The 17343-nt window shown below is 39.8% G+C and overlaps 1 protein-coding gene across 1 annotated transcript; it reads left to right on the top strand.

Moving 5' to 3' along the window:
* The first annotated feature begins 6390 nt into the window (after window positions 1–6390).
* LOC106925172 (putative RNA helicase mov-10-B.1) lies at window positions 6391–17243 on the top strand. Its single transcript, XM_014999308.2, has 23 exons — window positions 6391–6671; window positions 6770–6872; window positions 8291–8478; window positions 8752–8854; window positions 8965–9106; window positions 9214–9466; window positions 9975–10088; window positions 10174–10351; window positions 10727–10869; window positions 10956–11156; window positions 11594–11706; window positions 12164–12360; window positions 12548–12645; window positions 12783–12880; window positions 12977–13075; window positions 13852–13954; window positions 14037–14154; window positions 15454–15645; window positions 15781–15852; window positions 16119–16244; window positions 16322–16410; window positions 16505–16620; window positions 16713–17243. Exons 1-23 carry the CDS (start codon window positions 6538–6540, stop codon window positions 16787–16789), a joined length of 3057 nt encoding a protein of 1018 aa, XP_014854794.2. The 5' UTR covers window positions 6391–6537; the 3' UTR covers window positions 16790–17243.
* The last annotated feature ends 100 nt before the right edge of the window (window positions 17244–17343 follow it).

Below are 17343 nucleotides of genomic sequence, written 5' to 3' on the forward strand. Positions count from 1 at the left end.
ATCTGACAGTTGATCCTGACGTGTGACAAACTTTCTCTCTCTAATGCCAAAGACAGTCCAACTGGGGTACGACTAGATTTTAAAGGGTAGCGTGCTCTAATTTGTTGGTCAGCCGGGTTTCCGTTTCATTTCGTTGCATGTAATTTCCTTCCCCAGACATTAAAAACAAGATTAGACGTGAAAATGATTAATTACTTAATTCCGTACCCTAATTTTGTTCACAGATGACATGTAGCACGTAAACAGGACCGTTGCGTGTTTCATGTTGAGGTAAAATGCTGGTGCTTAAGATGATCTTGTTCTCTATGGGCTCTTTCGCTGTTCCGAAGTGACGCTCCCATTTTTATTATTGGCTCGGAGCGCCGCATCTGTCAAGTGTTTGAAATGGGATAGTTTGGACAAGAATAAACATCAGTCTAATGTGTTTATCAGACACCAAAGCACACACCAACAGCTGTTTATCCAACAGAGAACCCGATCACATACAACAACAACAACAGCAGCCAGAGGAACATGCAATGTGATGGAGCCATACACTGAAAGGGTAGGTGATTTTGAAGGTGTTTTTTATTATTATTATTATTGTTTCGCATGTGTGCGCTGGGCGGTTCTGGCGGTATAAGCTGCCGTAGGATGCTTTCCAATTCTCTAATTTAGACTAAAAAGAGTGATGAAGTGAAAGGCATGCTTGAAAGATTTCCCACTTTTTATTTTTTTTAAATTTTTTTTAAATGAACTCAATTCCTCAGTATCAGACGTCTCGCAAAGCTGCATGGAGACTTTGCGCTTCACACAAGAAAGACATCACGTGACCTTCCTTCACATCCTCCATCCACCTCATTTTTCTTTGTTATCTAGTCCTGCTGCTACTTAAGTGAGGTAATATCGACAGTAGTTCACCAAAGGGAAGAAGCAGAGTACAGTTGCAAGCGGTTTTTTGAGAAAGAAGCGCTTTCCAGCTCAAGCAGACGGAAAACGTGAGTCTTTGTCCTCACACAAACTCGGCGAGGAGCTTCAGGGACGTGCCCTGCCAGATTTTATAAGTTACAGCTGTTAGACGTAGCACAAACTCTTTGGTTTCATCATTCTCACTTTCAGCCATCTGCGCGTCCTGCCAAAAATGCAAATATGCACCATAGGCGAGACAAACATGCACCTTTGCCATCTGCATCCTGGTCGCCATCTTCCTCCCTTCAGCTCCCTTCTGTACATCCATCACACATACATCAGTATTTATGCATGTGTGGGTCTAGAGTCACTGTTTCTCTTTTTCTTTGTGTTTTACACTTAGACTTGTGTTTCCTCTTTGTAATTTGGTATTAAGCATTTCTGTTTTCTCTTCACCTATTTGTTTTTTTAATACACATTTTTTGTTATTCCTTACCCAGCCTTTTGGTGAACAAAATTATGTAATCCATTGTGCTAGATTGCATGCTGACCATGTGTCAATTCGTTTGTTTGAGAACTGGTAATTAAGTTAAAGTAGCATGTGAATAGTTGTGTGTCTTTGATGGACTGGTGACCAGTTCCGTGAGAACCTGGCCTGTTCAATGACTGCAGGACAAATGCGCCAACGCAAGCTCCTCCCATCAACTCGGCACCGGACAAAATGGTTACAGTAAATTATTGAGTAGACGTAGGTTAGTTTGATCCCAGTTACTGAAAACAAAACAAAAAAATGACTTAAAAAGAGACGTCACTATTGAAACGAGACGTTACAGGGTTGTGAACTGCAGTAGGTGAATATGCGCAATTCATTATTTCTGTACTTTTTTATCTTGTTTTTGACTTGAAACAACAGTTACCTTTTACCTGATAGACTTGATCTGTTTGTTGTGACGACATTAAACAAAATGCTGTTTAACTCTGAGGGATTGTTAACTAAGTCACTTCCAGCAGCAATCTTTGCAACTGTCTGTAATTTCTTATTGCTAACACTACAATGACCTCAAAATATCCTGGTATGGCGTCCCCTACAAGATGCTGCCCTGGGTGGTTGCCCAAGTCCCCCGTATCAGAAACCCCCACTTCTTGGACTGATGTTAAGACACAGGAGTTGGAGCTGTGCACCACTTTTTCCCTGCTTGACTATTTCTAAGACTCTCCTTCGGTGTGAGAAAGGTGAGTGGAGTTTGACCACTTCACTAGTGTCTGGACTCAGACGTGAGTGAGATGCAAGAGGCACCTGGCTCGCGATTGGACGAGACAAGTCCACTTCAGCGAACTCAATGGGACACTTCAGTACACGCGAGCTGTCTGGTGGCCTATCTTGGCTGACAGATAACGCAACAAAACTGCGTTTGATGCAGACGCACTAATCTAAGTCGGTCGTCTCCACGCTAAGTACGACCATTTAGACCTGAGATACTGTATTCAGCAACAGGACATCGTTCCGGTGCATGTTTGTGTTGTGTGTGCAGTGGCTGCACTAGCAGCGACAGAGACGGATGAGGTGTCTGAGAGGGACAGATGGCCTTTTAACCGGCCTCCACTCACTCATTGACTGAGATAAAGTGCAGCATTCACTCACACACCTCCGCATGGACACACACACACACACACACACTATCAAAGATCGTCTTACCAGTTTTGCAAAAGAAACATTAACGAAAAGGCCGGAGTTAAAATTCACACATGCGTCGACATTCTCAAACAAAAACAGGACAAAAAAAAAAAAAAAAGGATGGCATTTACTGTATTCAAATTGCAAAAGTAAAACATTACCTCTCCCCGATATTGTCTCCACAATGGACTTTCCGACTTTCACCAGAGAATTGCTCTCAGTTACGGTGAGCTTTTGCTCCCAGGTCTCAGTGTTTCCGGATGACCTCAGTGGCCCGGGCAGCCTGTCTATTAGAGAGTCGGGGCTATTAGACCATCAGAAAGTGGGAGCATCCCCTCTTGCTATGGTGATAAGATCAAGGCATTCCGACAGCCAAAGCGGTCATTACCCTGTGCTTTAGCCCGTAATGCGCCTCCATTTAAACACCCCGTTTCCATGGTGCTGCAGCTGTGGCCGTTTAAGCCATTTATTGGTCCCTGTGGATCGCCAACACACATGGACAAAAAACACACAAACACATGGATGTGTCTTTAAATGAATATGCACATATGTACATTTCCATCAAAGCGACACAAGCTGGGCGACACAGGGTGTTCGTGTGGGGTCTGAGGTTGTGCCTGAGTCCCATTAGATACAGTAAGAAAATCTTACTGAGTTAGCCAGTGGACAGAGTTTAGCTTTAACCTCAGATGTGGTCAAACACATCGACAGAAAGACAGAAACACACACAAACAGATCCACACACAGCGTAAGCAAACACCTCCGCTTGTTCGGAAGATTTTCTGTCAAACAAACCTAGGCCGAGGAGTTTTGAAGCCACACTTGGCCAGGAAGACTTATTCTGTCTACTTAGGTACTATAAAATTACATTTGTGCTCATTTCACTTTATTTTTAATCTTCACGTCTGTAGTTTATTAGGTTTTATGACCTACGCTTTATTTGATCCTACCTATTTCTCGTTTTCGATGTAACTCCTGTTTGTTTAAAAAGTGTTATGTAAATAAAGTTGACATCAACATTTATCCTTGAACATAAATCATGTCATTTATCATTGACATATCATTTATTAGTAGTGATTTAGAGCTATGTCATCAGTGTTCAACCCATTATTTTATTGTTTTGGAGATTAGACTCACTGTGCTGATAAAAATGTTTAATCTACTGAGCAGATGCATGAAAGTTTTGGCTCTCTTGGGTCTTAAAGAGGAGCCATAAAAAGGGTATAAAACCAAAGTGTCCAAACTTATGTATGCATCCTAATTGTTGAAGCTTTTTCTATGTAGTTAACATTTTTCCCCGTGCATGCTTGTTTTCAATTGATTTGCACAATATATGGGTTTCATGAAAGGTGAAACAAAGTTAGAAATCAATTGCTATTCTAAACTAATGTCTTAAATCACGAGACAACTTGACAATTTGAAAGGAGTGAGTACATTTTTAATATTCACTTCAAATAGAATATCTTATATATCTGCTTTAAAACCTAATGCTGAGCTTAAATGTTTCAAATGTTGGCATAACAACAACATTTTAGTGGTTATTTTCACTATTTCCGGAATGAACAAAGGACAAAATGTTACCGTTTGAGGGCATATCAAACCAACATTTTTTTGAGGTAGAGTTCAGAAACTTCAACTTTCTCTGTGAAGTTAGTTGCCTTAATTTGTTTTCTGTCTTATACAAACAAATTTGAGCATTCATGACGTTATAAAATATGCCATAAATTGATTTAACTTTGGATAGAATACACCTATGATGTTGTAAAAACATTTATATTACATACGGCATAACTGCTGTTTAGGAGAACAATCAAGATTTTATGATCTCTGAAAAACTGGTATAAATGATAACTAGAGCCTCCAATCTTTCTGTTGTCACAGCACAAAGCAAGAAACTTCATCTGACAAAGAAGACTCTCAGCACAGTGTGAGCATAGACACAGGAATTGCCTCACAAATCAGCAACAGGTTGCTTATTTTACAGTTTGTTGAACTTGTTTTATTTATAAGAGGAGGGGGACGTTAGGGGCTAGAAAACAAGCAGGGCCTGCTTCTTCTGCACATGCTGAGGAAAAATGAGTCTGTGTTTCCCTCTGGTGGAGAAATAGAAAACAAACACAAGTCAAACTGCAGTCTTTAATTGCTGAGGAAATCTTGTGCCGAAGATGTTTTTTTTGAAACATACCAGACGCAATGAAAGTTTTAGCTTCATTTTTTAGCTTCTCAAAATGTATAGACTTAATAGACTGACATGAATGAAAGTAATAAGACAGAGTATTAGGGCCATTAAAAGTAGACAAAAAAGAAAGAGTACATTTCTGTTAAGAAACTCAGAAAATTTGGTATTAATCTGAAAACTTTTCTAGAAAAAAACCCAGACATTTCTGAGCTTCAAAAGTCAAAAATATGCAAGAAAAAACTCTGAAATTTTGAGACAAATCCCTAATATCTGAGTTAGAAATACTTAATCTCTATTCAGTGACATATTGTAATATGTAAAAATCTCCTCTTTTTAAACTGTGTTGACTGGTTTCTATAATGATGTTTTACTTTCTTTACCCACCAGACTTGGTCTTATTGAAATAAAGCAAAGGGTGATTAATTTGCTCTCTATTGTAACCATCAGGCCCACGATGGGTTTTTACAATAGATTCTGATTGTTTTTCTTTCAAATAACCCAAAGTCGTGTCATGTTCAGGAGCTGATTGATTCGTTGCACCACTTGTTTCTGAATCACATCAGATTTCCTGACAATAACCCAACAATACCTCAAACTTTGTTACTATCACATATAGATGTACAGTCAGGGTATTTGTCAGCATTATGCAGCTATTGTCTTTTTTGTAAAAGTTTATAAGAACAAAAATTGGTTATTTGCCTTGGCTGGAATTATACAGCATTAAATAAATGTGAAATCAGTGCAGTAAGATTAATTCACTAAATCTATTTCTGCATAAACTGTTGCCACAAAAGTTGGACTCACTTGGTTTTCAGTCTTATGCCCATTTTTATCCTTATCATTATTTATTGGGTTTAGAAGAGACTAATCAACATTTTTTTTTCTTATAAGAGAGATATACACTTTACATATTTCATATTTTACCCCAACTTGAGAAATTTATTTTTTGAAAACAAAACCTTTTGGTCACAGGGTAACACTCCAGACGTTTTTCTTACTGGCCCAAGTGAGGTCCTCCTGACTCATCCCTGATTCATGAGCTGAAGTCCATGTCTGTGTGTTAGTTATTAAAGCAATAACTCCTGATCTCCAAATCTCCAAACTCTTTAACTGGCTTTGATTCGCAGTCCTTTCAACGTTCTCGTGATCTCTGCTGCTTGTGCAAGTTTTCCATACAGGTTTTCCTTCCAGTCAACTTTCCCGTGATCTTTTCAACCAGTCAACCCGGCTCCTTGTGGAGAGTGTCAATGACTGTACTAAATCACGTGAATAGCAATCAGCTGCTTTTCACGTGATTATGTAAAATTATATATTCTATTTTTTATTTGTGTTATGTAAAGTTAAAATATTCAGAGAAACTGAATTTTGGATTTTTAAAACGCCTCATAAGTCATTTGACATCTACGAATCTCCAAGATGTGTCTATCTATGGATACACATTCTATAGATAGATTAGATTCTAGTTGCTGACGTGGTCACGGGCGTTTAACTTATTGCTTTATGTATGATATCCGACTTTACAGTGCTGTTTACAAAGTTAGGTTTCGTTTCTTCGCACTGGACAGTGTTTGGGTGTGCCTGTTGTAACATCAGGCCTCGCCCTGTTCTTTAATAGTCGTTTTGTTCCGTCAGACTCACCCGGACACCGCCCGTGTGGAGTGCCAATGAACAACAGAGCGAACGAACCTCTCTGGGTTTTCCTCCAGGTTGCAATTCTATGAATTCATCTACATCCGTATACAGAGAGACTCAGTGGACCTACTTGACTTATTTTGTGTTAGCTTGATCAGCCATCATGGTTAAAATGAGCTTACGCGCACTTTGCCAAATCGGACTGGACTTTTTCGAGTTTCTAAACGAGACCGAACGAACGTCCATCACGGACCGGCTCCAGCTGAGAGACATTTATAACAACGAGTTCAGGAGAAGGTGAGCACATAAACCCATACACACATACGCGCTACTAATTCACGGAGAGTAGACATTTACTTTGTTTTTATTTTATTTATTTATTTGTTCCGTTGTAGAACCCCAGGAACCAAAGACCCAAACTTTGGTTCAGTGCTTCACGCTCTCAAAGTGTGTAATAAAATAACCAGACGGAAAGACAACATACGCTTCACACCAGCGGTTCGTAAATTTGTCTGTTGGCATGTATGCCTTTTTTTCTTTTTCTTTCTTTTTTCTTTTCTTTTTTTTTTTTTTTTTTTTTTTGCCAAGTTGAAAATAAAATATTTAAAGACGTTTAATTTTAAATTTACAAACTTAATGGTTTCATAGTAGTGCGAGGTTGAGGCCAAAAGTTCGAGCATCCACACTAATTTGTTAGCGTAACAGCAGACTTAGAGTTCTATTTGGATCTGTCTATGTAAGAACTATGACATTTACAACATAAGAATAACAATACTAAAAAACAAATACCATGCTTAGATTAAAAAGTAAAGTACTGCAGAGTACTTTACTTTTTAGTTAGAAAATTAGCTGATCCAACTGATTTAGAAATGAAAAATGTACAAGATGTGCATAGAAACAGCAGCAGACTATTTACAAAGAAAGAGAAACTTATTTGAAGGGGGTTGAATAAGACTGTCGTGACACTGTCATAAACATGACATAACACCTGTCATGAACATCACTAAGTCTTCATGAATATTTATGACTGCTGTCATAAAGTGTCATTCGGTAAATTATGACACTTTTAATACAAAGTTGACATTATTCAAAATGTCTTTGTTATGACAACTTGACATTAACCAAGAAATCATTACTGTTTAAACTTTACCTTTAATAACATAAAGTTACCTAATTTTTAAAGTGCAATCAGTGATACTTTTATAACAAATTTATATCAGCAATGATTTCTTGGTTAATGTCAAGTTGTCGTAACAAAGACATTTTGAATAATGCCAACTTTGTATTAAAAGTGTCATAATTTACCGAATGACGCTTTATGACAACAGTCATAAATATTCATGAAGGCTTATTCATGTTCATGACAGGTGTTATGTCATCTTTATGACAGTGTCATGTCAGTCTTATTCAACCCCCTTCAAATAAAGTGTTAACTTTTGTGCAAACAGGGTTTTACAAATAACAACAGAAATTGTATTGAAATTAGAAAAGGCTATAAATTCTTACCCGTGCTGGGAGGAAGGGTCTGCAGTGAAGCTCCTTTGTGCACCTTGTCTAACTGCTTCCTCACAGCAGTTAGATAAGCTGCTGCTTCAACAAACGGCACCAAAGAAGATGGCTCAAAAAATGCCATCATTTATTTATTTATTTATTTGTTTGTTTATTTATTTATTTATTTATTTATTTTTTACATATAAAAAGTTTTCTTTTTATTGGTCTAATATAATAAGAGAGCAATGCTGTATTTAGGGTATTCACTTTACAGACTGCAGCATATTTTACTTGAAGATGTAAGAATCTCTAAATGTAAAGCCAGCACCCAACCAGAACCAGTGTTTCATTGCCTCTCACGTAGGTAATCTGTGTCTCTTTGTTACCATAAAACAAAAGAACAACAGTTGACTAAATCTCTGCAGGTCAGAGATCAGTACCTGGACCAGTGGCACACACCCAGGCACACACCCAGGACCCATCAGGCTCAACCCAACCGGAGGGCGAGCCTTGAGCCCGGACCTGACTCCAGCTCTGCAGACGATGCAGAGACTGGAGTCAGAGCTCGGAGAAAACTGGCCAGCAATCTGATGAGCAAACTGAGAGTGGACGGGTAACTGGACAAAGTTCTCTTCTTGCATTCTTGTGAATGTTTCTTTTTTTTTTTTCTGCTTCCTTTTTAATACTTTCCATATCTCAGTCCTCACAAATCCTTTTACTACTTTGCTTGGCAGAGTAGTAAAACTGTATCTAAACGAGGACACAAAGTAAAATGAAATCCCTGCTGTCAGAGCAGACATCCTTACTAAACTCTGACTAATCTAGCGAACACCCTGCTGTCTCTTGTACAGTTATTTTCTAACCTTTGCTCGTTTTGGATCCTCAGATATCTCGCCATGTTGATCACTGATAAACATGGAATCAGTATCACTGCAGACTCTCCTTTCGAGAATGGCAAACTTGTCCTGTGTGTACAAAACACATTGGAGGTATGAATGCTTCTTGACATCTGTCCTTGTCTGGCTGGCATCTAATCTATTGACATTTCATAACTCCAAAGCCCTTTAATTTTATTTATTTATTTTTATTGTTTTACTAGTATGTGGTCAAGCTGAATGTGAAAAACACTGGACCTCAGTCTGTGTATTTCACCTACTATACTCCGCTGCACTGGCTTCGGTACCTTAGTCTGTCTGATGAAAAGAGCGTAACCAAGCGGAGTCCCCAGTTTCTGAATCCAGGTGAGGTTTTCAAACAAGTTTATTTTTATTTACATAGATGATTAAAAAAAACAAAAAAACCATAAAGGGTGTAACAAAACCGGTTACCTATTTTGCTCTGTTCTCAGGTGACAGCTATGAAATCGAGGTCCGCTTCCGCTGTGAACTGGTCGGATTTTTTCCGGCTACGCTGGCATTTGAATTCAAACCAGATCTGGAGCCCGCCACCGCTGCTTTCCACATCGTGCGCATCATCGAGGCCCGGTGCATAACTTCGTTAGGACTGGAGCTCGCTCCCGTGGCTCCCTACAAGCCTCGCTCCCTCCCAGCGTTCACCCCTGACCTTATATACAGGATCATTGACGGGCAGCCACCAGAGGGGTACGAACCTTTACCCAGCTCATTCTTACTAAATATATATTTATGCGAACGCCGAAAAATTGATAAGTGCACTTATTTTTTTAAAGATATCAAAATATTTTATAAAAGTTAGGTTGAAGAAGAAGACATTATTGGGAACTGTTGCTTGGATTAGCCACTCTCTTGAGTTGAGGATGTGTAAGAAACCGTAAATAATAAAAAAAAAATCAACTTGTGTTTGTATTTTGTGAGAAAATAACAGCATGATTGCATTATGTCTGCACATTTCAGCGTGAGGTCAAAAGTGGAGAGTTTTAATAAGGATTGTGATTATTATGAAAATGCATATGTTGGTTTATGTTGTACCTGAAATGTAGAGAGAGAAAAAATCCTGACAGAATTGAATCACCGTGGATCCACACTGACTAGGATGCAGCAAATGCTCTTTTTTTTTTTAAGAAACCATTTCTGCTTTGCTCCCAACTTTACCAAATTGTGTCTGTTTTTTTTTTCTTTGTTCCCCTAACAGGCTCTCTGATATGCGGCTGCGATACGTGGTTGAGTTAAAACCGTATCGTATTCCACCGTACATGAACCAGCTCATCAGTCAGCTGAAGCAGCGCTATCTCTTCAGTGACAAAAAGTAAATACGCACGAGATTGAGCACTAAAAAAAGTAAACAAAGATATTGGTTAAAATATGTCCAACCATTTATTTTTTATTTGAAGGAAGCTCTTGGAGAGTCCTTTGAGTTGGGAGAATTACACCGAGAAATTCCAGACGCTGCTGTACCTGGAGGAACTTCAGATGGAGTTCGACATCAGGAGATACAACATTCCAAACGAAGACACAGAGTTCGCTCAGCTAAAAAGAGACACACACAACCCAAGACTTCTTGTTCTGGAGGTATAACTGCAATCCAGTCGCTGGGATCAGATATAATAGAAAATTGTATTGCCTCTGAAGTAAAGGGTTGACCTTTGTACTTTTGAGCTTCCGACATCTGCCAGTCTTGGCCAGGGTTCTCAGTGAGATTGTCCAGGTGAAATAAAGGTTAACAAAAAAACGATCATGGTCCTGACTGGTGTTATGTCATGTTTAAGACAGTGTCGTCATGTCAGTTTTTAAATAAAGTGTTACCGAAAATGTTAGCCGTGTTAAATCAACAGCATTGTCCAGAAACCTTATGTTGCTACTTAAATGAACTAACTTTATTCTCTTAGTCAACTTTAGTTTAATTCAACAAAATCAGTGAAATGTGACTTTTTGTTCTCCTCCCAGGTGCCCGGTGTCTCTGAGAACCGCCCCTCTGTGCTGCGGGGGGATTCGCTGCTGGTGTACCCCCAGGGAGAAAAGGAAGTGAAGTACCGTGGTTATGTGCACAGCGTGCAGCTGGACAGCGTCAGACTGGGCTTCTCCCCGGAGTAAGACTGAGACGCTCAGTAACAAAGACAGAGACGAGCAGTAGTCCACGACTCTGACCGAGCTTCCTCTCTCTGTTTCATCGCAGGTTGCTGAATCGATACATGAGCGGCAAAGACTTCAGCTTGATTGAAGGGATAAAGTTCAACGTTGAGTTCACCTTCAACCGCCTGACTCTGCGTCTCCAGCACAGAGCTGCAGAATTCGCAAGGACCCACAAACTGAGCAGTGTGCTGTTTCCTGCTGCACCCCCGATGCCACGCGAGAAACCCGACCTCCCCAGACTCAAGTAAGCATCTCTATATGTATAACTCTCTTTTTTCCTCCCCTTAGTTTGCACAAAAGACACACGTTTCAGCTCAAGCACGCTGTGAACTTAAAGTTCAGCCTCAATGATGTTACACTAAATAAAAGATAAGTGGGGACAGACACTATGGAGGCATTTTAAAGGATACCTCCTTCATGATACTGCTCAACCAGTATCATCAGAATAGTCTCAACAAAGACAGTGTTGACGCAGGCTAAGCATTTCTACAACAACAATCAGGGGTCTCCTTGAACACAACTCGTATCGGGCATGGGAGTATGTCTGTTCCTCAAGGTAAGAATCAGTCTGCTTGTGCTCACTGTGAGAGAGGAGGTCAAAAACAGACTGTGTGGGTGAGGTCAAGCTGCTGGTACTGCACTATGGACACAATTCCTTCCCTTTTTCTGTTTCCCCGACAGGCTGTTTGATTATCAGCTGGAGAAAAACCCAGAGCAGTATCAAGCTGTGCAGCACATTGTTGCCGGTTCATCCAGACCTGCGCCGTATCTTGTGTTTGGCCCACCAGGAACAGGTGAAACAAACAAGTAGAAATGTGTTTGTGTAATTCATGTCTATGTTGTGATTTAAAAACGAACAAAAAAGATTGAAATTACAGCAGTTGTCATTTCTGCTGACTCTCCACATGTTGAAATGTTTAAGGGTAATGATCTTTATGCTATACTAAGAAAAGATTCTGCATATAATGATGCAAGTTTCTTCCATACATAATGGAAATAATGCATATAAAAGACCTTCATGACACTTGCCTGTGTACTCCCAATATTGTATTGCAGGAATCATGTTATGTTAACTGAATACAATTAGGGTAAAGCAGAAACAAAACGGTGTGAAACGTAAAAAGATGTGAAAACCTGAAGTTACTATTCTGCCGCTGCTTCATTTCAGCAGACTGAGGCATTGCAGCTTCGGTATGTACTTTTACTCTTTTTTTTTTTTAAATATCATTTTGAATTTCACGGCCTGTTAAGGTAAAACCGTCACTTTGGTGGAGGCCATCAAGCAGATCGAGAAGACCCAGACGTTCTGCCACATCCTGGCCTGCGCTCCCTCCAACAGCGCCGCTGATCTGTTGTGCAGCAAGATTCGCGGGCATGTAGACGAGCACAAAGTCTACCGAGTGTACGCCAGCAGCCGGGACCCAAAACTCGTCCCTGAGCACCTGAAGGTCAGCGCTGACTGGCAGTTCAACTCACTCACTTATTTTTGTTGAACATCTCATTCTTGGCCAAAAATCAACGTTTAGAATCATTCCTGCAGCTTCTGTTTGGGACAATGCACTTGTTCTGTCTTACTGTTGTCATACTGTTGACGCCTCTGCATTCATATATGTTTGTGGTTGTGTTGCTCCACAGGGATGCTCCAACCTCCTAGGGGATTCTTATATTTTTCCTGCAAAAGAGGAGCTGATGGAGTTTAGAATAATTGTCACCACCCTGCTAACTGCTGGAAGGTAGAGAATGACTTTCAGAACTAAATAGTTTTGCTAATCTTCACTTTTTCTGCCTATATTCTAACCAAAAGTCACCAACATTTAACGTCACAAATGGATTTCGACAATGTGATTTTCTGCCTGTTTCAATGTTGCAGGTTTGTGTCGGGCGACATTCCTCCTGGACATTTCACTCACATTTTTGTGGACGAGGCTGGACACGCCGTGGAGACGGAGTGTTTGGTCCCCCTGGCAGGTAACAGAGAACAGTCTGGAGCTTTTTCTTTAATGGGATTTAGTTTTATTGACGGTTCTTTTAACATGTTTTGCTTTTTTTTTCTATGTCACATAGGATTGCTAAACACTGAGACTGGACAGCTTGTCCTAGCTGGAGACCCCAAGCAGCTTGGACCCATCCTCAGGTCTCCTTTTGCTCTGAAATACGAAATGGGTAAGAAGTGGAGATGGACTGATCAGAGATTTTGTGGTCAATATCCAATCTCTGATTATGTAAAGCCCTGACTTAATAATACCAATTTCACTTAAAAACTAAATGCTTTTTTTAAATACTTTCTTCCCATATTGAAATCTAACATTCTTAACAAAATGTATAAAGCGAAAAAAAAAAAAAAGTATCTTTCAAAACTTGCCAAAAGTTACAGAGCTTTGAGCTTGTTTATTGTATTTATTTATTGTATTTGCACAAATGTAGAAGTTGGCATTTTGCTTCAAAATCTATAAGAACTTTGGATTATTTAAATTTAGAAAATAGACACCTTTTAAATTGTATGGCAAATTTAGAAAATACAACATTTCGAAACAAAGACAACTGACAGAGACTCTGCATCATCTTACATTAGGGATTAACAAAGTTATCAAAATCAATGCTGCACATGTCAGGCATCAGTAGACCTGTACCTTAACTAGGACACTTCCAAAAGATTGCCAAAAGGATGAAGCTGAGCAATTTTGGTGTAATATGTTCAGCATCCTGACATAAGTTTGATCTCTCACAACATTCAAAAGTAGCAATCTGAAGAAACAGCCAGCATGCTAGTGAGTTCACCAGTTATTTCTGGTTCCAGTAACCACTTAATTTATTCAGCATCTCCTGTAGAAACAGCCGGGTTTTTTTTTTTTTTTTTTTAAGCGACATTTCAGACGACTGTCACTCTAAAATAAAGCTTACTTTGAAATGTATTGTTTGAAATACTGTGCCGTCTGCAGGGATGTCCCTCTTGGAGCGCTTGATGACCAATTTCCCTCTTTACCTGAAGAATGACGGCGTCTACAACAACTGCTACGTGACCAAGCTGCTGCGCAACTACAGGTGAGTGAGAACGCAACGCTCAATGTGGCGGAAAGAATCTGCCCGGGTTTTCAGAAGACACTTTCTAATGCGTCTCTTCCAGGTCGCATCCTGCCATCCTCAAGATTCCCAATGAGCTCTTCTACGAAGGAGAGCTGCAGGCGTGTGCCGAGGAGTATTCGCGCAACTTCTACTGCGGATGGGAATACCTTCCAAAGCCGGTATTTACTCACACAGAGCGAAGTGCACTTAGAAGCAGCTGAATTAGAAATCAAACTTTTCTGCCAGACGTCACAAAGTTGTTGCCTGACTTTGCGATTTCATGATGCTGTCGCTCAAGAAAGTTGCTTTTCTGTTGCTGCGTTGAACTTGAATTCTTGTATTGCGGTCTCGGGACCGGTGAAAATGTTTGTTTCTGACTTCTGATTGGGTAGAATAGAAATAGATATTAAATAATAAATATATATGGTAACAAATTTGTTAATAGGCAAGTTGAATACCAGTAATCCCCCCCAAAAAAATTCACTAAATGTATCAAACTATTACACTTTAATTCTTAGTATGAAAACATATCAAGATAGCATGTTCATCATTCACTTCATTTTGAATTTAGAGAAAAGAGAGGGACTTACAGATGAAGAAAAATATTCATTTTGGTATACTATCACAAAAATCTGCTGAAGAGAAATGTTTTACTCCATGTGCCACACATTCACAGCTGGGTGGTACTACGCTGGTATTTGACAAGGACTCAAACCTCAGAGTTTTAGCAGAGCGACATCATACAAGGACACTCAAACCTCTAAAATAGCCATTTTAAAATTCACCTACGTTTCTGTAGTTTTCGGGTTGTCCAGTCGGATCTCGTCACTCCGCCGTTGGCAGACAAAGTCGGACATGTGTCGCTGGCCCAGCGAAGAATTTTGCTTCCTGGGTCTTTCTTTCCAGGTCTCCAGTTGACTCTGGCCGTGCACGGATTCAGCGCGTCTTCCTCTGCCTGACAGCGGGGGGTTGAGAGATCAAACTAAAAATCACAATAATACTGATTAACATTAGACTGAATATGAAATAAAGTAATAACAAAATGATAATACCAAAAATCTCTATCACTACCGTTTATGGACACAGCTGATGCTAAAGCTCACCTCTCCCTCATAAGAGGAGATAGAAAATGTGAGATAAAAAAAAAAGACATGAATATTGATACTGTCATCAGAAGTAGTATTTCGATTACGTGTCCTCCTTGCACTTTACAGACTAAGTTAGATTCAAACTACCTCTATCAAGATGAAAACTAGCTCAAAAAGAATATGAAAGGTTTGTTTTGCTGGGATTGATGCAGATGGACTTATGAATCAAACGTTTGTGGTAAAATAGAAAGTTCCTTCCTACCAAAATACCGTATTTCACTGACTGAAGTGTTTTCATTTAGAAGCTATGTGGAAACTGAGCTTTCTGTAATCTTGGTTTCCAGCAGGGATTCAGGTTATTTTAACAGTGTTCTTCTGTGTATCTTTCAGGACTTCCCAGTGATTTTTCATGGGGTTGCTGGTCTTGATGCTCGTGAATCCACCAGCCCTTCGTTCTTCAATGTTGCAGAAGTGGAGGTGTTAATGGACTACGTGAGAAAACTCCTGCAGTCGCAAGGGAAGAAAGGAGTGGCTAAAATTGCTCCCAAAGACATAGGCATCATCGCCCCCTACAGGAAGCAGGTGTGAAGTGTTTCCAAAGACAATCGATGATGACCGCTTGATTTCTAGAACATAAATGGCCGTTCTAAAATGAACGCCTGTCCGGCGTTGAAAACACTGAATCGTACTGCTGTTTTATTTCTTTGTATAACACAGGTTCAGAAAATCCGACAAGCCTTGGATAAAGTTGGGAAGGACTTAAAATGTAAAGACATGAGCAATCTGAAGGTAACAATTTTTCCCTCTACGATGTGAGGAGATTATGGGGGAACAGGAGCTTTAAAAGTTTATAGTACTGAGTTTATAAAAGGGGGGGTAAAGTTCCAGGAGGCATCCTGACCGGACACCAGAGCCACCTTAACTGGCTGCTTTTGATGCAGAGCGGCTACAAAAGCACATAAGAGAATAATTTCTATTCAAAGCAGCTATTGATCCAGTCAGTGATGCTGGATTGCTGTTAGTTTAAATTGTGTGTGTGTGTGTGTGTGTGTCAGGTTGGTTCAGTGGAGGAGTTCCAAGGCCAGGAGAGGAGAGTAATCCTGGTTTCCGCCGTTAGAAGCAGCGCCAACTACATGGACTTTGACAAAAAGTTCAGCCTGGGCTTCATCAAGAATGAGAAGGTAACTAAAACACACACACACATGAGGCGCGCTCGCCTCAAATGTCCACACGTCGTCCTGACTCTTTGTTTGTCCAGAGGTTCAACGTGGCCGTGACTCGAGCCAAAGCTCTGCTGATCGTGGTGGGAAACCCCCTAATGTTGAGCGCAGACCCTAACTGGGCCAGGTACGTCTCTCGGTCTCACATTACAGAAGCTAAATCATAGATTATATCGAATAAAATTAATTTAGCTTTTTTTTTTCCTGTCTCTTCTCCGCAGCTTCATCGAGTACTGCAAAGAAGAGGGAGGCTACAGCGGTTTCTCGCATGCTGAGGAAGACGAGGAGATGATCGTGGCCAAACTGTCTGAGCTCTACATCAGCATCGAGGCTGAAAGTAAAACACGTTTCATCTGTCTTTTTAAATTAAATTAAATAAGGAGCTGTGTTATTATTTAAACATTGCTTCTGAATGTTTCTCCATCCCAGTAATGTCACTCTCAGTTGAGACTCCTGAGAGTGTTGTTCAACAGCAACTGGACCCCGAGTGGAGGAGTGACATGTGAGCAGCAGAGAGAGGAAGAGAGAAAGAGGGCAACTACCTGGGAAACTTGAAGAGCATCAATGCATTACAAATGTCCGGGATAAAAATTACTGTTCAATATTAATGATCAGAAACAATGTCAGCATTCAAGTGATATTATCCAGAAGCATATTTTGAAGATCAACATTTAGCCAAAGACCGGAGGACAGAGGAATTGTACCAATAAGAGCTCAACTGCTAACCACTGCAAACATTAGCTTCCGATTACAACATCATGACGACTAAAGAGTTACGTGAAATTCAGGGACGTTCTTCTCAGGTTTGATCCGTTTAACTTAATCACTGCTTTTTTTTTTTTTAAAAATTGAGAAAATACTTTTTGTTGAATCATTGTTGAACTGCTTTGTTTAAAAACCTATATTTGCTAAATTAACTTGAACCACTGTCTTTAATAAAAAGTACTGTGAAACATGAAATTGCTCACCAAGTTCTTGTGGCCATGCAAAGAAACTGGAGTGCATTTGATTTGGATTTTATCTGATATACAAAATACAAAGTACTAATTAAGTATGAAGA

Source organism: Poecilia mexicana, unplaced genomic scaffold (assembly GCF_051168715.1).
Source record: "Poecilia mexicana isolate PSO_F unplaced genomic scaffold, ASM5116871v1 scaffold_7, whole genome shotgun sequence".
NCBI classification, from domain to species: domain Eukaryota; kingdom Metazoa; phylum Chordata; class Actinopteri; order Cyprinodontiformes; family Poeciliidae; genus Poecilia; species Poecilia mexicana.

Bases quoted from the DNA above. Each gene is read 5' to 3' on its own strand.
- LOC106925172 (XM_014999308.2), top strand. From the start codon at position 6,538: ATGGTTAAAATGAGCTTACGCGCACTTTGCCAAATCGGACTGGACTTT. The intron at 12,881-12,976 runs GTAACAGAGAAC...TATGTCACATAG, and splicing joins GTGTTTGGTCCCCCTGGCAG to GATTGCTAAACACTGAGACT. The intron at 16,621-16,712 runs GTAAAACACGTT...TCTCCATCCCAG, and splicing joins CATCAGCATCGAGGCTGAAA to TAATGTCACTCTCAGTTGAG.